Below are 22,333 nucleotides of genomic sequence, written 5' to 3' on the forward strand. Positions count from 1 at the left end.
GGGGTATTGTCGTATTGCAACAGGTTTAGGTCTCCTAGTTCAAGCGAAGGAAAACATTTTATTCCACAGCATCCTATACAACTGTTTCCAACGTTGTGGTAACAGTTTGGAGAAGAACCACGTATGGCTGGAAAATTCAGGTGTCCCAAAACTTTTATCCAGAAAAGGTTCACAGAAATAGAAATAAACATGACAACAACAAAGTTTCAGATCAGTATGGTTACTTCCAAATGTTTAATATGCTATTTTCTACATTACAAAAAAAATATTATAATAATACAAAAATCTGATTTGGAAACCAGGATACCGTGGGATTTTTGTATCAGGAACTTGTCATTTTCACCAGTCAAAAATGAATTTTGAAATTAACAACAAAAAAAGAAAATGGATCTCTTTGTTAAATTGTAAAATGATATGTACTAAACCAATATAATCAAGAAACTGATCAGAAACAGAAGAAATACAAGTAAAACTAATTAAAACTGATTGGTCCTTAATAACTGTGGTGGAAGAAGTTCACATGAGAAAACTCTTCAATCTTTTATCCCAAATTAAAAAGAAAAAGGGAAAAAATAAAAGCCACCCCCCAGAATTGGGGAAAGTAAATGCCTAAATTTGTCCCAATCACTGTTATATACAGTTTATATGTGGTAAGTGTTATTTTGGTTACATTATATAGCAAATTAGATCTGCTATATAATAAATACTTTTATTAATATTAAACATTTTGTTATTCATTATATAGTTGTAGAGCAGATGTGTGTAGAACATAAAAAAACTGCTAATACAAGAAGGATGCTGCATGCATGTGTCCCCGTCTATGTCGTCCAGGCAACATAGGGAAATCCTCAGGTAAAAGTGCATGCTCTCGGCAGGTGGGACAAGTGCTCTGCTCCTTCAGCCACGACTTTATACACTAATAGACATAAAATAAGTCAAAATACATTCATCATACCAAAAGGTTGTGTAGATTCCATTAATTATAAACTAAAAAATGGCAGAAAAATCTCACTGTATTCAATATGTTGTTCAACATAATTATAATTAAAAAGCAATTTTTAATGATGCAAAAGAGTCATTTTATGATTAACGTTGTCCTGGGTTTCCAATTGATTTCTACCTAAAGCATGGGTGTCGAATTCACATTGCCAAGCCTCGCCATTTTTCCGAACCTTTAACGCAGGGGCCCCTGAACTCCAGCCCGCAGGCCAAATACGACGTGCCAGAGACATATTTAGAAAATGTGATAATTTTAAATATATGTTTTACTCATATCTGTATTAGATAATAAAAGGTTGGCTTTCAAACTAAAATTTTAGTTATAAATGTAGCCTAATTATTTGTTAGTGTGGGAGGTGGTAGCCTAGTGGTTAAGGCTTTTCGATCTGGGGGTTGTTATTTCAAGTCCCAGCCACACTAGGCTGCCACTCTTGGGCACTTGATCGAGGCAGTAATAAGTAGTAGTAAGTAGTAAGCTCTTGAAAAGTTACATATCTCTTGAAAAGTAATGCTCATTTCTCTGTCCGGTGCATAACAAAATAACCTAATCCAGCATTACGAGGCATAAATACATACATTTTATTATGATTTTTAAAATCTCCACAATAATACTGGCAGTCACTAGAGCCCCTGAGACCCGGCCCCCATTAAAGAAAAGTAAAATGATATGGCTCATGTTTAGGGGGCCCCTGCTCTAAAGTGCTATTAACTACAGGCTTTCTTCATGTATTATTATTTACTTATTAATTAACACTAATAATCCACTCTAAAAGTAGAATAGAAATAAACTTCTGGGAAAATTTTCATTAAAATGAATGAATTTTCTCCCATTATACAGGGGTACTAAAGTTTAACGTTTTAATAGGTTTTATGTATAACGCATTACCGAAATGCTCGAAACGTTTAGCCACCGCTCTCACCTCTCTGTGGAAGCTATGGCGACACTCCAGCACGCACATGTCCTCGGGTGTCATATCTTCGTGGCAAATAATGCAAGGGTCTTCCATGTTCAGCTGCGACGCCGAAGAAAGAGAGATTTCAGGGTAGTGTATGAAAATATGAATATAGTTTGAAGTATGACGTTAGTGTCGGATATCAAGTGCTGCAAATTCTTACGGCTCTCGAAGTCTTGCGCTGTGGAGAGGACACGCTCTTCCACACATGTGCAGGTGGGGGAGTTGCTGAAGCTCTGTCGATGGAAGGAGATGGACTTGGTGCTGGTGAATCTCTTACTCTGGGTACATCCCTACTTGGCAAGTTCATCCGCTCCTTCTCAAAAAAACATTTCTTAATCAGATTCTTACCCTTCACTTACATATACACTACCAGTCAAACATTTGGACTTATTTTATTGTCGTCAACATTGTATATTAATTCTGAGGACACTGAAATGATAACAAAAGTAGTATAGAATTGTACAATAGTTGTAGTATCACTATTAGGGCTACTGACTCTGTACTTCCTCTTTCCTCTGTGCAAGACAAGTGAAGGTCAAAAGCACATTAATAATGCAAGAAATGTCACAAATAAACCCTGGACAAGGCAAATGAAGACCGTTCTGGAAAGACTATCAACGGTAAACGTAGCTATTTTTCGACAATCTAAAATAGAAAACATGTTCTGGGTTGTTTAACAATGTTTTTGTTTACTATATCATTCCATATATGTTCTTCCATAGTTTGGATGACTTCAGTATTATTTACAAAAAGAAAAAAACTGTCCAAAGCTTTAATTGGTAATAAAAATGTGATATAAACAGTAATATAAGCATTTAATATAAAACATAGTTTCTGCATGAAATGCGTTCGGATTTTTGGTCTTTTGAATAATGCAAATAAGAACAAAATGAAATCAAATGCATTTGGTTTAAGATCCAGAGAAGTTCTTAAAACACCAGTTTTGACATTGGACTTGTTTGAACATTTAAAAGTTCATAGCATGGAGGAGTAGGTGTTGGATCTATGATGATCTCAGATTTTAAGCTATTTTATGAGCTCCTGGTTCCACAATGTCAACCTACTGTGTCAGACTGTAGAAAGGACAATCACACACACTCAGGTGCCTCTCTCTCTCTCTCTCTCTCTCTCGTTTGGTATATATATATATATATATATATATATATATATATATATATATATATATATATATATATATATATATATATATATATATATATATATATATTTTTTTTTTAAGATTCATAATCATACTCTTGATATCACCCAAATGAGGACGTGGTTCCCTTTTCGAGTCTGGTTACTCTCAAGGTTTCTTCCTTATAACATCTAAGGGAGTTTTTCCTTTGCCATAGTTACCCCAGGTTCGCTCATTAAGGATTAACACACATACACTATTATAAAATAAAAAAAAAAAAAAATAAAAATTCTGCAAAGCTGCTTTGAGACAATGTCCATTGTGAAATTGTGCTATAGAAATAAACTTGAGCTTGAACAAAACAAATAACCATAAACCAGCCACAAATGTGTTACTATACGGGTTATGCTGTATATACAGAAGAAACTGATTTGCCCTGTGTTTTGCAATTTTTATTTTTAAGAAGTTGTTCTTTAGTTTTAATAAGTGAGGTCTTACTTGTGAGTGCTCCTGGTGGTCAAGGATGAGTTGAGCAGCTCTGTTGATGAGTTCTTCATACTTCAGCATGCTCAGAGTGCCACCGTTCATAGAGCGGACCTCCTGAATAAATTTTGTCAAGACTGATCTGAAACATAGAGAGGAAAATACAGGTTACAAAGATGACTGGAAACTGCTTTGCATGCTGAAATGTTCCATCTTCACATCATTTTTAGGCTTGATGGACAGACAGCATACTTAAATTCGTTTCTCTGGGTAACAGGCTTGTCTTATTTTACCTATCCAGAATCAAATCTTATCACGTTACGCTTATGAAATACTTGACGCTTACATGTGAAGTTTCCTTACAGTAAAGCCATATCGAACATCAGTGATATTACAGCGGGGTCAACATACTTTAGGAAGATAGGTTGAATAATGTAGAGACGTTTCACTGGTCAAGAGCATAACACTCAAATATGAGATTTAAACGAGCAAGTCATAAATTTGAATGTCTATATCTATAGTGTAGTGCTTTAAAGTTACTACCAACAAACTCCTCCTCATTTTTATGTACAAAACCTGCAACGCTTTTAAATGTTGGTATAACTTATGGTGTCAAATCTGGATACTGGAACACTTTTGCTTTTTCATCTCATTCCATACATTCTTTTTTATGGTTTTTTACATTTATATGACAATGTAATTTTGTAGCACAAGAAACCCCTTTCCTGCTCCAATATCTAAAACCCCTTGAAAAACGTTGATATCACTGGTTTTGACAAAACATTGTAACACATCGATGTACAGATGTGCAAGTGTCACCTGCTATAATGAGGAAACATGGCGCTGAGACGATCCACGATCCTCTCAAACACAATGAGAGGCTGTGGAGGCTGAGCTGGAGCTGAGACACTAGAGGGCGCTGAAGCAGCAACAACCTCACTGGCTGCTGGAGGTGTGTGCACAGCATGGTGTGTGTTTACTGCCATGTGTGTTTGAGGTCTGGCAGGGTGCTGCTGAACTCCGTATGTGGTGTGTGGCTGTGCATGATGCAAAGGGAGCTGCTGCAAAACTGAATGCTGATTGGAAAGTGGATGAAGAAACGCCTGCAGGACACAAATCATTGTAGTCAAGTTTAAATGACAACAATCATGAAATAGCTCTACACTGGGTTACACTGATTAATCTTTCATGTTTTGGGGACAAATCTGCCCAGCACTGTAAATGAAAATATTTACTTAAAATGTTTATAAGATGACTAAACCATGTTTCTGCTAAGGAGCGCATTATTGCAGTCAACTGGCTTTTCTCAACATTGCCTGAGGGACAGAATGCATCATACTAAAGGTAAAGAATAAAGAAAGTGCATGCAGCAATTATGGCAATCAACCGAAAAGCATGAAGATGGAGCTATAATATTAATAATATAACATTTTGTTACATTAAAACTATTATATTAATAATATAATATTATAATAATAATAATAATATATTAAAATATTATAATATATTAATATAATATTACATTTCTGTAGTAATCCTGTGGAGCTTGTATTCTAATTTATATTCAAATAAAATCTTTACCTTTAATCTGTAAAGAATGTAATATACACACATATAAAGTATTGGGTCACCTGACATTTCCTGCTATATGTGTTAACACAAAACTGGAGGCACTCAATTGTCTTTAGATGCGCTAAAATATAATTTTGCATTCACTTGAACTTGGAAACCCAAACCTGTTCCAGCATGGCACTGCACCTGTGCACACCATGAGCTCCATGATGATTTTTTACATGATGATGGTTTACATGCTTTGAAGAGGAAGATTTTGAGTGGTCTGCTATAGAGCCCTGATCTCATCCGTACTGAACACCTTTGGGATGAATTGGAACACTGACTGCACCACAGACCTCCTCACCTCACCTACATCAGGACCTGCCTTTCATAACACCCTTGTGGCTGATGAACACAAATATCCATAAGCACATTCCAATATCAAGTGGAACAGCTTTCCAGAAGAATAGAGGGAATTAGAAGAGCAAATTGGGAAGAAATGTAGAATGCAGTGCTGAAAAATCACATACCAGCCTATGACCTGGTGACCCAATACGTTTGACAATATAGTGTGTGTTATATATATATTATATATATATATATATATATATATATATATATATATATATATATATATATATATATATATATATATATATATATATATATATATATATATATATATATATATACATACACATATATATACACACACACACACACACACACACACACACATACACACACATATATATATATATATATATATACACGTTTCGACGTGTAACTGTTTAGATGTATTAAATTTCGCCTTTAATTTAAAACACCATAATTACTTTAAAACATTTACAAGAATATTTTGTCTTTATGCTCTAGGTTGGGTTTGGTTTCACTAATATATAGTACAATATATAGTATAATATATAGTATATAGTACAATATATAGTACTTTTATACATTTGCAAAAAGCATCCGTATTTGTCCATTGCCCATGTTGATTAGAGTATTTAAAACTTTAAGTATTAATTTACGGTACATTTAGAAGCATGAACACACGAGTCACCAACCTTATAAACGAAATGTAATGGTGCATTAACAAAGTATTACTGAAAATTTACCCTAATCAAACATTTATTCTATACTTGTGTTTGTTCTACAATCACAAATAAAAAAACAGGGGGTCCACAAAATAATTTTAGAGCTTAATGATTTCCAAAAAATGTGGAAAAATCTGATCACATGGTGAAATGGACTAATGTCTATGAATATTAAAACACAAAATAAAACAGCTATTTAGGAAGCCTGTGTGTTCTGCGAAGACGCAAAATGTAATCAATTACACATACTTAAACCTGCGCGACACCAGTGGTGTTTTCAATGTCTGCTCTAACAATTTTAATGTCTAATATTTATATTATATAATATGCAATAAATTTATTAAAAAACAGAACAGGATTTGATTGAATGTATTAAAATTACTTCTAAGTCTAGATCTAATTGGAATTTGTTTTCCGATGAGGTACTTGTAGCACACACACACAAAAAAAACAGCAGTGCAGTTGCATCGAGCTTAAATGCAGAAACCATTTTGTCCTCTGCCTACACATGCAATATAACTGCTATCTAGAATGATCTTTGTTTATGCCTACAGATAAAAAGTGTAAAGTTGACATTAATAAGGGCTGATTTCAAGAGCTGGAAATCCCAGCTTAACATAGAGCAGGCTGCTTCTCTACAACTAATAATGAAACTGATGGTGTTAACTGAGTTTATTTTTACTTCCCCCCCAACATCATTTCCAGTTAATCAAATACATCTTGGGACTTTTAACTAAAATTCAATTCACATAAATTATTTATTTTCCTAAAACCATTTCTAATTTTTGCAGTGTAGCAGGGATTATACTGCTAAAAGAGGCTTTTGCCATCCTGGAATGCTGTTGCCATAAATGGATGGTAATAAATTAGTGCATTGTCTAAAAAAATTAATAAATAAATAATCCAGAAGTCCAACTTCTAGACTTTCAGCAGGAACTAGACAGAGATGGATATTATTAGAAGGATTGCAGCGCACAAACCAGTCATTACAAAAGCAAACCTACTTTTGAGAAGCGGTGCAAAAACCACAAGCACTGGTTACAGAGATGTGGAAAAGTGATATGGTTAGACAACGCATCTTTCACAAAACTCTAAGAATCTAGCCTCTTTACTTAAAGATAAAGAAAAAACAACAAAAAAAGCTACTGTTAAATCAGAAAATATAACATCTACAAATGTGCACTGAACAGAACATGAGTTTTAAAGCGGCGGTCCCCAACCTTTTTTTGCGCCACGGACCGGTTTAATGTCAGACAATATTTTCAGTGACCGGCCTTTAAGGTGTGGCGGATAAATACAACAAAATAAAACTATACGGTGCCATAAAAACTGGTCTTTTCTAAATATAATAATAAACATGAATCCACTGTGTTGTTTTTTGTTCATTTTGTGAGCTTGGGGGTTTGAATTTAGCAGTAATGTATAATGTGTTATAAAGATATAATCTTAAGATATAAATTTTGGTAATGGCTTCATTGAATGTTGCTTCTCTGGCTTATTAGCAACAATCTTGTCTGTGCACAATAATGCATCTACTGTTTCACGGCCATATCTGTTATTAGCAACAACAAAAAAATCACTTTTTTGGGGAAACAAACATTTTTGCTTGGAATTTATTTTTTATTTCTGTATAGAAAAGATATTTTCTCTTTTACCCAGGATCAGTGTCCATGACTGCTAAACAACTACTGCTGGCACCAACAACCATGCCAAGGTCAATCTGTAACTGGCATTAAATTTTACCCTCATTCTGATGCCTCATGATCAAGATTTTATGCTGCTGCCATATGATTGGCTGATGTGATAACTGCATGACAGTACGAACCGTACAAATAAAGTGGACGGTGAACGTGTCTCTGTAGCCCATGCTGAATATTATAGTGATGAAAAAAAAAACAAATACAACTAAGAATTCTATCAAATTTTAGAGAGAACAATGATGTGACATACTTCATGAATGAAGTGGGAATAAAAATAGAACAGGAGTTTAATGTGTTTTTGCTCAACAGCAGCAAGAAACAAACATCAATCAATATTAACATTCTTACCGGGACACAGGGAGGGGCAGGGGGGCTCGGTATGTCAAATGCAGGGAGAGAAGACAGGCTGGTGCCCTTTTTCACAAGCTCTAACTGCTCTTCATACTGCCTCTACAAACACACACACACACACAGACACACAGACACTTGTTACAAAGGAATACTGGTATTGAGCAAAATTTAGACTTGCCATGGAGCCTCGCCTTACACATGGTAATAAACAGACAATAAAACAACTAGACAATAATGACATCTACGAACGCAAAGGATCCGGAAATCCATGGGATAGTCTAGGTTCAGTTATTTAGGGGCAGTGGGGTGCAAAATGTGGGCCCTTCTGCATCAAATAAGCAGAAAAATCTAAACAAAAGTACAATTTACAACTTTTGAATTGTTATAGACATAATAGCAGTCCAACCTCAGTTCTGATGATCTTCTCCTCAACTTCCTGTATGGATAATTTCCAGGCCTCAATGATTGAACTCAAGCTTGTGGGTGGGTACCTGTAGGCCAAAAAAAAAAAAAGACAAATAAATCCTAGATTTCAAATTAATATTTTAATATGTGCAAGATGCTTATATCAAGGTTTCAAATAATAAATAAATAAATAAATAAATACAGCAGATGACAAATTTTATCGGTCTGATTGTTTTGTACTTGAAAGGATTTACTAAACTGAAAACACTCTACACCTTTACAGAACACATCTGGCTACTTAATGCTTGGGTCCTACATATTGTGTGGTCTTACGTGTGCGACCTCTCAGTCAGGTGTTTTAGAATTGCTTTTCCTCCTGACAAGTACTTCCTCAAGCCTCGTAGCCCGTGCTCTCGTCTGTTTTTCAGGATGGACACCTGCGTGGCGAACAACGTATATTCTTTTTCTATATTCATTTTGAATATTTGAACAAAGAAATTGCTTTAAGTCAATAGCGTTACGATGCTTACCTGTCCTGCGAGTGATCGACCGCTTGCTTTTGCACACAGATCCCTATGTTTCTTTATTTCATCCTCCAAACTCATCTTCTCAGCTGCCCACTGGTTACTTCAGGATAAACAATATAAACACAGACATTAAAACCTTACATCAGCACACTTCAGCTTTTTACTGAGGCACAAGCCACCACATTTTAAAAGAAATCAAATAATGTATAACAGAAATGGTCAAAGTACTTGCCTTTTTGCAAATAATTGCTCAAGTTCTTCCTGATACTCCATATTCTTCTCCTGGATAAGCTTGGAAAAACTGGTAAGTACATAAACAGATGTGGTAATGAAAACAGAGAACAAAGATCATAAACTTCATAGAAAGCCATTGAAATGACAACCTCATGCATTTGCTGTGCCAATTATCTATTTTAAATATTAATCTATGAATTTAATAGTAATGAAGAATTTTGTTTGTACAGTAGCTAGAATAGGTGGTTTATCATAAAGCCAATCCAAGTACTCTGACAGCTTCAATGTACCTCTTGAAACTATGATGATGTATGTGTTCTAGCAATGACAAGTACATGAGGCTGAGTGACAAACAGGGGAAATCTTAAAACAAGTAAACAATTATAATGCATAAAACAAAGGCACATTAATGCACCCCATATTTAGCTGTTGTGAAGGTAATGTGGAGACATTGTGTTGTACACTGTATTGTAATAGAAAACCTATCCTTTTGAATTACTGATAAGATGTTTAATTCCCTTATATAAAGTAATTTATAACTCGATGAACTTCAAAAATAGTGAGAAATGGAAAAGTTGGAATATAGAAACTATGGACAGATTTGATATATTTGTCAAATTGAGACATTTGTCTTTCTCCCCACCTAAATAGTGTGTTGTATTGATTTTTCCCCTCTGCAGTACCATTCGGTTTACTAATTTAACTTAGAATTCCCTTAAAAAATAAAACAAAGATTAACCTAATTTCCAAATGCATATAGGAGATATGCTTATTATATTATATTATATTATATATTATATGAATGAATGAATGGATGAATGAATGAATGAAGGAGTCACTATTTGGGATTTGTTTCTCTCACCTGTCCTGAAAATCCACAAGCTCTTTGATTTCACCTTTCAAACTCTTCAGCTTCTCTTGGTGGTCTCTCTTCTCCTGCTGATCTTTCCGTACCTCATCCTCAAGCTTTTGTTGGAACAAAGTCAACTCTTTGTTGGAAATCTAGACATGCATATGCGAAAAAAAAAAAAAAAAAACGTGTCCTCTGTAGAAGTTTTAATGAAGCAAAAAAAAGAAAGTGTAGTTTGATCTGTACCTCTATGTGGTGATTAATTTCCTTTACTTCATCATCAAGTACAGAATACGACTCTTTTGTTTTGTTTTGTAAAGCGTTTAGGTTTTCCCTCATCATTTGAATGCGTTTTTCAAATTTTATGTTGATTTTTTCTGTTTGGGTCATGTCTCCCTAAAAGCAGAAAGAGAGGTTTAAGAGGGAGGAAAAAAACATATATATATATATATATATATATATACATATATATATATACACACACACACACACACACACACACACACACACACACACACACACACACACACACACACACACACACACACACACACACACACACATTCATACAATTAATAAATCATTTACATGGGGGTAAAACTCACTCTGTTCTTTTCAAACTGTTCATATGGTTCTGTATTAATGGCAACATCATCTCTGGTATCTCTGTTACCTGAATGTGTCTGAATGAAGAGACGAACAAACCCTACATTTTACAACTGATTGACATTTACCAAAGACATTTAAAAAATAATTTAAAAAAGATCTTACCTGAACAGAAACGGTCTTACATTTAGGACTTGATGAGTCTTCATTAAAATTAATATAACTAGCATCAGAGCTGAAAGCCTCAAATAGTGGGACATTTACAAAGTCATCATGATATTGTGATTCTTGTACACCAAGTTTTACAGTTCCAGGCTCAACATGTGGCCCAAATCCATAACTAAAATCCGGAGAAACCATAACATAAGGATTTGGGAGATCAGGACAAGTTGCAAGGTCATAAGATTCACAATCAACTAGACTTGAATGGTTAGACTGTGGCAGAAATTCTTTGGCTGAGGGATTAAGATGGCAGGATCCTTTAGCTTTTGAAATGTCCATGCTGCAATTATTAAAGGGAAAGTTGTCTGATATAGACGCGTCTTCATCCATATTGTGCTGAAAGCACACCGAGTGTGACGTTAATCCAACAGAGTTGTTAAACATTACAAATCGAAGAGAGCCTTGCAAGAAATGTTTGAGTCCCCCAGCAGCTTCAATCTTTTGCTGTGCTTCAGGTGGAAAGTGCTGCAGCTGACCCACAAGCAGGGGGTCGGACACCTCTAGAGGGCCATGCTCCTCCAGAATCTGTGCAAAGTAGCTAAGAATGCGAGAGAAAACAAGAGAAAGAGAATGTGATACAAAATAATGAAAAATCTTTATAAATAGAACTGTTGTATTGTTTTTGGACTCTCTCCCCCATACTCTTATGTATACTTAGTTCAAGTTTTAAATTATAATAGCACACCACTGTAGATGAGCAAAACCAATCTATATTTAGAATTAATATACATTTCACTCTAGCTGACTTCCAGAAAGATAATAAATACATGTCTTTGCAAAAGTGGGCAAATAATTTTTTCCTCGACATTACACAAAATTCTTATTTCAGTCTGGATATAATTTTTTTTCAAAATAATGTGAGGTCACGTCACTAAACAGACAGTTAAATAAGCAGCTAGTGATTATTCTAACACTGCTAAAATGTAAATAACTGCTCAAAACTTATAGTAGTAATAATTAAAAAGTTCTTAATTACTCACTCATATAAAGTCTCTTGAGTTGGGTCTGGGTCATTGTCTATAAATCTCTTATAGTGGTTAAAGTATCTTGAATTGACATACTGCCCCTCGAACTCTGCAACCTGCTCCCTTAAATATACTGGAACACTAAAGGGATCATCACTATCCAGCAGCACTCTAGAGATAAAAATTCATGTGAGTGATTAATGTCAATTCCTGTAATTAATTTATAAGCAATAATTAATGAATATGCAAGTAAACAAATATTACAGTGAATCTTCTTCAGTGAAGAAATCCTCCTCTTCGTCTCTTTTTATCCCCGATAGAAGTAAGACAGACTTAAAAAAAATAAATAAATAAATAAATAAAATCCTTAAATCAACAACAACAGTTTCTCTAGTTCATTCTTGATTTATGTACAACTCCTTACCTTTGGTTCTTTCTGCTTCTTTTTCCGATTTTTGTTTTTACTCTTATAAACAGAACTCTAAAATAAAAATTTTTAGCATTTCAATATATATATTTTTTTACAACATAAGAAGAGCAAATAAAGCAAAACAAATAAGTTTATTATATATATATATATATGCATGCATTTGTGTTTGACCATTTTTATTACGAAAATAAATAATTAAATAAATAATTAAATAAATACATATTTGAAAGAGAAAAATGAAAACCTTCAAACTTCAACACAGCGCACATTTATTTACGATATCCTTTCTTTACTCAGATATATAAAAAAAAAAAATATATATATATAAAATCAAGCATCAAAATCCCGTATGTATGATGCACACATCCGACAATTAAAACCATCCGTGTGGAAACATAGCAAAAGTTCCTGATGATTTACAACACCATAATTACTTAATATTTTGTCTTAATGCTCTATGTTGAGTTTGGTTTCACTAATAATAGACAAATATAGATGCTTTATGCAAATGTTTGTTTATGTTGATTAAAGTATTAAAAACTTGAAAGGAATTAGTAGCAATTAATCACAAATTACCTCATGACAATCACATGATTAAATATTGTAATTGACTGACAGCCCTATAATATATAATATATACACACACACACACACTTATAAAACAATACTTACTAAGTGGTCATCTTTTTCTGTCTTCTTTAATACTAAACATATTGAATCTAAAAAAATAATTTAAAAAAATTAAAGAAATCTTAAATCAAAAGCATTTTAGAGAAATTTCTGCACAATTTCTTATGTATATATTTCCTACCCATTTCAAAATAATCATCAAGGATAGTAAGGCAGGAGGGGTAGTGATCTCGGTATTCCTCTAGAGTCCAAATAAAGAGGCGCTTGTCCTGTGGTGTTGCTTGTCTCAGGTATTCTACAGTGAAGTCCTTATTATGAAATATATCACGTAGTGGGGGAAACTCCAACAGGGAAGAAAAATCCAGTTTTTCTAGCTCATCACCAAACTGACTAATAAATTTCTCTGCTGCTTTTAGACCTGTGGTCAAGACAAAGTCAATGTAAAGAACAAAGCACATAAATCCTAGAGAGTATTTACACCGAAATCATCAACAACCCTTTAGAAGGTACAGTTCAGAATTGTAAACACATCAAAGCAATTATTGTATGAAAAAATATCTCGTTTTATTTGATTTAATTTACAGACTGGTTCTATACACTGCATAATGTACGTTTATTTACATATCCATCTTTTCTAAGAAGAAAATGGTTTTCAACTATATGAAAGGGCTATAAACGTATCTATTTGTTAAGTGTTCATATTCAGCTTGATAAAACAAGGCCCAATGGTGTACATAGAACAAGACTTTTTACCAGCATTGTTAAGTTGTTGAGCCCATTCATGAACTTTAGGCTTGACATCTTGGCAGCTGCTGAGATCATGAAGAAAAAGTCTGGCCCAAACCCTGTTCTTTCTCTCCAGTAGCAGATCCACTATCTCCCTGAGAACTTTTGGTTCTACACGATCTTTTAATATGTTCTCATGTCCCTTGTCCTCATCCAACTTTATCCATGGTCTCAGAGACTCTTGCATACTAGAAAAATTGTGTCTCTCATCATTAAAAAGATCTCGGTTTTTATCAATTTGGTGTAAAACACGATCTCCGTATACAACACAATCCTTGAACGATGCTAGAAGATAAAAAATAAGCGTTAGTTTAGACAGATTCCATAATTCCCCAAGTAATTTCCAAAGGCTAAAAATGTTTATTATTCAGTCTACTAAGTTTAGTATAAAACAAATGTATTTGAATTGGTCAATGCCTTTGTCCGTTTCTTTTTCAGTTTCATCTTCTATTTTTAAATTGTTCATCTCATTTTGTGTTAAGGATATAGCCATCCTCTCTTGTTTCCGCCGGAGCTTTCGTTCCTCTTTAGATTTCAATTTCTTTAGACTGCAAACAGGTGAAAAAAGGCAATAGTCACCATAACTACAGAGGCCTAGATATAGCAGAAATACAATCATATAGTTGGAAATAAAAACTTAATTTGTTCTATGCCTCTACAATATTATCTCATTATAAATTTGGGAAATATTCACAATTTACCTTGTACATTTCTGTTTGACTCTCACCCCAGGAATTTTGCTCTTAGAAATAGGTGATTTAAACTAAACAGCAAAGGAGCAAAGGATTCATTAGAACTTGATGGAATATATGACACTCAATGCATAATGAGTATTAAGTTACAAACCCACCTCACACTTAATAAGACCAGTTGAGTCAAATATTACTATGTGACAGATTGTACCAGTACAGTCAGGAGTAAAACACAAATTCTGCAGAAAATCCTAGAAAAAACAAACAATAAAAAGAAAAACTCAGCACTCTTGAGGAGCAGAGTAAAGTGATCCACATGCTATATTGATCTCAACCCATCTACTTACCTTTTCACTCTTATCCGAAAATGAAGCAGATTTGAACTTTTTCCAACAATTCATATGATACTCCACCTTGCACCTCTGACAGCATGATAAACGAATGAAGCCCTGTGGCAACCAAAGATCAAATTCCCAATGTTACAGTCTCACTCAATTAAATGCAATTGAAAAAGCATGTGGATTAAGAGAGGTGTCTAAAGTAAATCATCATTGTTGGACAAATAATTCATTAGAATGACTGTCAATATGACTTAGACTTGAATCTACAAAAAAATCTGAATAGTCCAGAGACAAAATCTACTCTGTGCCTGGACTAATGGTTTGGCAAACCTGGATAATACAGTTTAGGTATTTTATTCCATCTCACCAACTCATCTATAGTTAAAATTATGATTTTTCCATTAATCAAACACTTTATGCAATAAAATGTATACAGTGCTTCACCTTAAAGTCTGGATCGGTGAAATAGATAATGGCTTGTCCCAGGCAATGCCGACAAACTGCATCCGGCTTAGGTGGAAATTTGCAGGTCTCAATATACCACTCAAGTCGCTCCTTTAAAAAGTTTAAATCAAATCAAATTAAATTTTATTTGTCACATACACATACATACAGAGTACGACATGCAGTTAAATGCTTTGTACGACTGTCCGGCATGAGGATGGGAGAAAAAAAACAAAGAAAACAAAAAACAAAGAAAAAAGAAGGCCGATAAATACAGACAAACTATGTAAAATATAAAATACATAATATATAAAGATATATATAGGAAAAATTGTATATACAGGGTAAGTTTATGGATACAAGGTATGCTAATGTACAGTTAACAGTAATCACATAAGGTGGTTGATGTGATTGTCCTTAAAGTGAACGGTGTGGTGTGGTATAAAGTGAACGTGCGCAGTGTGGTGTGGTATAAAGTGAACGTGTGCGGTTTGGTATAAAGTGAACGTGTGCAGTGTGGTGTGATATAAAGTGAACGTGTGCGGAGGGGGGTGGTATAAAGTGAACGTGTGCGGTGTGGTTTGGTACAAAATGTGCACTGTGCTGTGCAAGTCCGAAAAGATCATCATTATATCCATAAATATAAATGTATATACACATTTATATTTATGAACACACACACACACACACAGTAATGGCAAAGCCTCAAATCAAACACAATCACACATTAAACTCACCTTTAAATAATCAGGACAGGTTTCTTTAACAGTAACTTTAGTGGTGGGCCAGGTCAATTTTCCTGGCATAATCTGCCTCTGAACCATCAAAATAGCTTTCCAAAATTCATCTTTGGCATTGCTAAATCTGTAAAGAGATCGATAATAAAGCAAAAGTAGATTATACAAAGTAAATAACATTTTCTCTTCTGCCTTAAACACCACACGGCATACTCACTTATTCTCCTTCAGAAACACCTTTCCTAAACCATAATGAACCAAAGACTGGAATGTTCTGTTTGCTGAAGTGCTTAGTTTCTCAAACTGCCGCTGAGCTTCAGCCAATTCCTTTAAACAAAAAAAAAATGTAAGACATTTAAAATCAATGTTACATGATTTATTATAAAACTAGGTGTTTTCTGTTACCTCAGGTTGCCCAATTTCTATCAGAGCTGTTGCATAACCGTAGACCAACAAAGTTCTGTCCAGTTCAGATACACCGAGATCCTGCATGGGGGAACAGGAATCTTAGAATGCAACTAGAGAGGTGATTTTTTTTTTTTAAATAAAATTATTTTTTATGATGTAAACAATATATGATGATCCTTCAAAACAGCTTATATTTAATATCTTGAGTATCCAGTTCATTTGCTGATTTCTTTTTGCCCTTTGAGAGTGGCTTTGCCAATGCAAAAGTGTGATTTTATGTCCCTCAAATTCTGTGATGTTTAGCTTTTTGAATGAAATTACATGATTGAAAGTTGATCTTATTAGCAAGTTCCAGTGAATTAAACTCATCAAATATGTGCATGTAATGTTTAAGCATGTCTTACACAAACCAGTTGTAATAGACCTTTTTCACGGCTGTCATTTTGACATAAAATATTCAGACAAATACAGGAATCATTAGCAACGATGTTAAATGCTTGCCACTTTAGCCTATAGAAACACTCTCTCATAAAAATATTTGTATGGAAATATTCGAGTAGTGACTTCCTGAAGCAGAGAGTTTCCACCACAATAGTGACTGCAAAACATTTAGAGAGCCATATTTTATAGTATATATTTTTATATTGAATTTAGGCATTCAATCGTCTACCAAATGAGGTTTTTTTTAGACCTCAACACCAAAAACTTAAGAAATATCCAGTTAAGTAGAATAATACTAGTCACATTATGGTCAGGAAATTCACTGCTCCACTTTGATGATATCTTTGCTCAAACACAATGGCTAAAGTCAGGAATCAGGAAGTTTGATCAGGTGTGTATGAGCAGGCAAACAGAGCTGTACACCCTCAGATAGCATTTCTGAAAATCACATTACAATAAGACGCAGTTTTGTGCTGCAGTACGGGACGCTCATACGGCTCTCAGTGACCAACGGTGCCGCAACGCACTATTACTATTACCAGAGTATAGTAAAACCCTATTGTACAAGCAACTAATAGTACGAGCAAACGCACGCTCCTGGTTCCCCGCTTTTCGGCCGAGGGTAGCATCAGTCGCTCAGTCGCTCTCATTGTTCGGTGCAGCAAAAACGTAACATTTTTTAGTTATATTTTTATTTCACTAGAAATCTTGAAAAATGTCTCCCAAGAAAATCAGTGATGGTGCTGCGAAAACGAAAGTAAATAGAATTACCATTGAAACCAAGAAGGAAATAGTGGAAAAGTACGAGCGTGGTGTGTGTCTCACACTCGCAATCAAACACTACCACATGAGTAAGTGTTAAATAATGTTTACATTAAGGTAATTTGCGGTGTATTTGTTTGTTAAAATAGGCTACAAATACTTTTTAAGTGCAGAAAAAAGCGATCGAATGAGGTTTCGAAACCGATTAAATCATCATTCATTCTTATGGAGAAAACTAGTTCGAAAATACGAGCAAATGGACCCACAAGCAATTTTCACGAATGAATTATGCTCTTCCAATGGCGTTTTACTGTACACAATATACATTTGCATTAATCCGATTAGATTTTTACTACTATACATTTCCAGTTCCAGCGGTCACAAAGATTGAATTATAATTCACCACCGTTTTTTCCTTGGACCACTTTTGATAGATTCTGAGCACAGCAGAACGGGAACAGCCCACAAGACCTGAAGTTTTTAGAGATGCTCTCCAGTTGTCTAGCCATCAGAATTTGGCCCTCGTCAGACTCACTCAAATCCTTATGCTTGCCCATTTTTCCTGCCTCTAACACATCAACTTTGAGAACAAACTGTTCACTTGCTTCCTAATATATCCCATGATGAAGAGATAATCAGTGTTATTCACTCACTGGTCATATTATTATAATGTCATAATGAAATGCCTGGTCGGTGTATTTGTTAAAATTAATTGATATGAGAAGCTTTGTTTAAAAAGGGACTCAGTCAGTATGTCGATCAGAACACTGTTTTTACACTGTCAATCATTTCAATATGTCTGACAAGACTAAAAGCTGCATTTGAACACTATATTGACTAAACAGAAATCTATATAATAATGACAGTACAACAGGCCTCAGATGATCCTATGGCTTCCCGGGTGTGCTTGCTCTACCCTGCCATATGTGTATATGGATTTCTTTTTGGCATCCATCTTACCTTGGTCCCAGTGGTCCCCAGAATCCTGAGAGCCTCAGAGAATGACTGCTCTGCGTTGCGGCACCGTTGGTCACTGAGAGCCGTATGAGCGTCCCGTACTGCAGCACAAAACTGCGTCTTACCGCACACTTCACTGCTGATGCTGATGCTCTGGGGCTTTAGGAATAGCACATTATACGATCAGCACCATTTATTCAGCACACAAACATTGTCAAATATGATAAAAGCATAACAACTTATGTCAATCTATATTTGTGTTTTGTCTTGTCCGGTGTAAATTTGTGTTGATCTATGTAGCACTCTGGTCATGGAGGACCACCATTTCATTACACTATATATACACACCAACTGAAGATAGTAAACATATGACCAAAAAAAAAAAAGCCGCTTGACCTGACTTGAACTGAACCAAAATTTCCCTTCAATTTGCCAAAGTTTTTATAATACTGCAAATATCAATCGCATCATTAATCACTTGTAAATTAGCAGGGGCACGCCCAGCACAGCTCGTTTGCATTATGGGATTTTCACAAATCTCCACGAAAGTTTAAACAAAAGTGAAAGTCAAAAGGATCAGCAGCACACTAGCAAGTAATAGCACTAGCAGGCTTCATTCTTTATTGAATACCTGATCTTATTTTAATTTTTTGACCTTTTTACATTTCAGTAAATGTAAAACAAGTGATTATGGTCTTTCCTTCTATATCTAACTATATATAACTGATTGCAATGTGTGGAAACATAAATTCATTAGGAGAAGGTGTTTTGGGAAAGTGTGGGAAAGCAGGTGTGTTAGTGCGATAACTTTATATTAAAAAGGTCATGGTCCAGGCTTTGGCCCATTAAACACACCTGCTTCCCCCACACATTCCACACACTGTCATCACTTGTTTGGATATAGAATGAGCTACATGTTATAAACATGTTATATTATGTGCTACATGCTGCTTTTGATCCTTTTTTTTTTTTTTTTTACATTTAAAAAAAAAATAATGAAGATTGAAGAAAAATGACAAAACTGTCAGTGGCTGTGAAAAGTCTAGTCATTTGAATCTTTGACATCACAACCCTGGATTCTATTCTTTTTTAATTGGTGTTTTAACTTTGCATTTGTTGATTCTGTTTTCAAATCATCCACTAATCTAAGCATTAAACTTAATGGAAGGTGTTCGGATGGGGTTTATTAAAACTGGCTTTATAAAGAACATTTAAGCATTTTTTTTTTTTCATATCAAAGATACAATTTTGGTAAACTAATATGTCAAGTCAAGAAGGATAATGTGTTGAAAATTTGAATGTCGAGTGACAAAGCACCATATTGCAATCTGAAGGCTTTCCAAATCTTGCATAAAACCACAACGACAAAGATATTTCATGCAAATGTACAGTGAAAGAAAGTCAGATCATGTACTTTTTCCGCTGCAGGTGGCTGTTTATTCTTTACAGACTGCTTCTCCGGAATGCTCGACACTGCTTTTTTCATTTTCCTGTCCCCCATGTCGCTACAAGTCAAGCAGAGAGAGACACAGACAGAGCATATACATGACATACATAAAAATGGACAAATTATTTAATTACACAAATAAAAATAAAATGTGATTGCACAGTCTTGTGGTTACATTCAGGTTCACCCAAATTCATTATTTATTTAAATGCATTAATGCTAAAAAATGTGACAATACTCCTAGAGAAGAGAAAACTCTGCATATTTTGTCCATATTGTGGCAAATCTTTGCCTGAGATATCATTAAGAATAGTTTTTCCCTGCAGTGTTCGTATTTTACTTATATTTGCATGTGGTACATACGCCCATTCTACTTTGCACCAGTTTAGTCTCAATGCTCAGATTTGAGTACTTTAATCCATGCCATATGCACTTTTTCATGCACTATGTCGACCTAATGTACACTGTTCTGCCAATCTGCCCCATGTGCACTATTTGCACTTTGCATTTAAAGACACATAATAGGCAGAAGGAAACCCTACAAGGAAGTGGTCACTGGTTAATTACTGGTTAAGATTTCTGGTTAAGATATTGGTCTTCTGATCAAAAGTTGAGGAACTCAAATCTCAGCAACAGCAAGATGAATTTTGGGCTCTTGAGCAAGGCCCTTAACCCTTTAACTGCGCCAAATGATGTTTTTTGTACTCCTAAATTGAGCTGGATACGTTTTTCTGCCTTAAATAAAATACCTTGAATAAAACGGATTATCTGGGTTTTTTCTTTTTTATTTAGTCAAATTCCAGTGGTATCCATGAACATAAATACTGCTATTAGCAGTGTTGGGCAGTAACGCGTTACCAGTAACGCTTTTGACAGTAACTAATACTGTAACGCGTTACTTTTAAAAATAAAGTAACTTCGTTACCGTATGGTGCGTTACCCGTTACTTTTTAAAATGAATGAATTTCGGTTGAAGTGTAGCCTACAGTCTAACCTGCTTACAGCAGCGACGCATTGTAGGATTGGTGGATGAACCACAGTATACACGAAGAAGACACACTGTGGGCGTGTCTCTGTTTATTCAGGTCTGTGCGGCAGTAATGGCGAGTCGAGGCGAGAGCAAGACGAGTTTCTCAAAGTGGAAATATGCTCATTATTTCATTTTAGTTGAGCATAAAGACAAAAACGTTTTAGTCAAATGTAAGCTGTGTCTTTCTGGTTTGAAGGTCGTATCTACTGCGCTAAACAGCAACTCCAATCTGTCGAAGCTCCTCCAGAAACTCCATGCCTGAGGAGCTAGTAGCTAGAAGCTAACCCGGTGTTCTGTTCTACATTGTTGATAGTTTTCATACTTCAGCTGTGAAAGGAACATTTTTAAGAGCTCAACACAACAGCTTTTATGATGCAGAAGCCACTTTAGTTTTTGATTCTGAATATATTATTCAGCTTGTTTTGTTATTTATTCCAGAAATCCTTGTTATATATACAGTTTGTGCTGGTCTGACTTAAATAAAATAGTGTTTAAAAATTACTTTGTGTTTAAGTCAGTTTTGTTTGTAGACCATAACGCATAAAAGGGCATTAATGGGAACATTAAAGAAGGTTCTTTAAAAAAGTAACTAAAAAGTTACTTTTAACAGTAACGCATTACTTTTTGGTGTAAGTAATCAACAAAGTAATTGAGTTACTTTTTGAATGAAGTAACGAGTAACTGTAACTAGTTACTATTTTTTAGTAACTAGCACAACACTGGCTATAAGGATATTTTAAAAAGTATAGTCATCTCTGTATGCTATGTATTTGTGTCTCCTTTATTCTGAAGTCACTGCACACCAGATATATTTGGGTAAAAGGGCTATTAATAGAGCATCCTGTCCCAAAGACCTATAGTGTTCAATGTCATGGCATTTAACCCGTTTTGACGAGTGCTCTGCATTCTGTGTTTTTGTTTTCTCCCTTGTGTTTAAAATCTAGTTAACTTTTGGTTTCATTTTTAAGTGAAAATACACCAAATAAAAATTTCTAAGTGAAAATACACCAAATGAGGCTACAACATGGTGAACACCCCAAGCTTTCCTCAGATGCATGTTTAACATGCAGTAGATCTTTTCTACCACATTAGTGACATTGATCATACTTAATAATATTCTGCTGCAAACCAACTTTTTTTT

At 34.7% G+C, this 22,333-nt stretch overlaps 1 protein-coding gene across 2 annotated transcripts in view; it reads right to left on the reverse strand.

The window, feature by feature from the left end:
* Positions 1-204: 204 nt before the first annotated feature.
* ttc3 (tetratricopeptide repeat domain 3) overlaps positions 205-22,333 on the reverse strand; it is a 35,316-nt gene continuing 13,187 nt past the window's right edge. For both annotated transcript variants that reach the window (XM_046861334.1, XM_046861333.1), the window contains exons 17-46: positions 20,130-20,220; positions 18,719-18,874; positions 16,553-16,633; positions 16,365-16,474; positions 16,148-16,274; positions 15,411-15,521; positions 14,973-15,074; positions 14,784-14,876; positions 14,635-14,696; positions 14,351-14,481; positions 13,901-14,218; positions 13,329-13,565; positions 13,190-13,236; positions 12,512-12,568; positions 12,352-12,419; positions 12,103-12,258; positions 11,066-11,660; positions 10,900-10,977; positions 10,541-10,690; positions 10,307-10,446; positions 9,443-9,511; positions 9,214-9,310; positions 9,017-9,120; positions 8,685-8,769; positions 8,276-8,377; positions 4,396-4,679; positions 3,592-3,718; positions 2,116-2,268; positions 1,920-2,012; positions 205-916 (exon numbers count right to left, since the gene is read on the reverse strand). In XM_046861334.1, the coding sequence (XP_046717290.1) occupies positions 782-916; positions 1,920-2,012; positions 2,116-2,268; positions 3,592-3,718; positions 4,396-4,679; positions 8,276-8,377; positions 8,685-8,769; positions 9,017-9,120; positions 9,214-9,310; positions 9,443-9,511; positions 10,307-10,446; positions 10,541-10,690; positions 10,900-10,977; positions 11,066-11,660; positions 12,103-12,258; positions 12,352-12,419; positions 12,512-12,568; positions 13,190-13,236; positions 13,329-13,565; positions 13,901-14,218; positions 14,351-14,481; positions 14,635-14,696; positions 14,784-14,876; positions 14,973-15,074; positions 15,411-15,521; positions 16,148-16,274; positions 16,365-16,474; positions 16,553-16,633; positions 18,719-18,874; positions 20,130-20,220 (4,159 nt within the window). In that variant the 3' untranslated portion in view covers positions 205-781. The remainder of the gene's footprint in view (positions 917-1,919; positions 2,013-2,115; positions 2,269-3,591; positions 3,719-4,395; positions 4,680-8,275; positions 8,378-8,684; positions 8,770-9,016; positions 9,121-9,213; positions 9,311-9,442; positions 9,512-10,306; positions 10,447-10,540; positions 10,691-10,899; positions 10,978-11,065; positions 11,661-12,102; positions 12,259-12,351; positions 12,420-12,511; positions 12,569-13,189; positions 13,237-13,328; positions 13,566-13,900; positions 14,219-14,350; positions 14,482-14,634; positions 14,697-14,783; positions 14,877-14,972; positions 15,075-15,410; positions 15,522-16,147; positions 16,275-16,364; positions 16,475-16,552; positions 16,634-18,718; positions 18,875-20,129; positions 20,221-22,333) is intronic.

The sequence above is a fragment of the Silurus meridionalis genome, chromosome 11 (genome assembly GCF_014805685.1).
Source record: "Silurus meridionalis isolate SWU-2019-XX chromosome 11, ASM1480568v1, whole genome shotgun sequence".
NCBI classification, from domain to species: Eukaryota; Metazoa; Chordata; class Actinopteri; order Siluriformes; family Siluridae; genus Silurus; species Silurus meridionalis.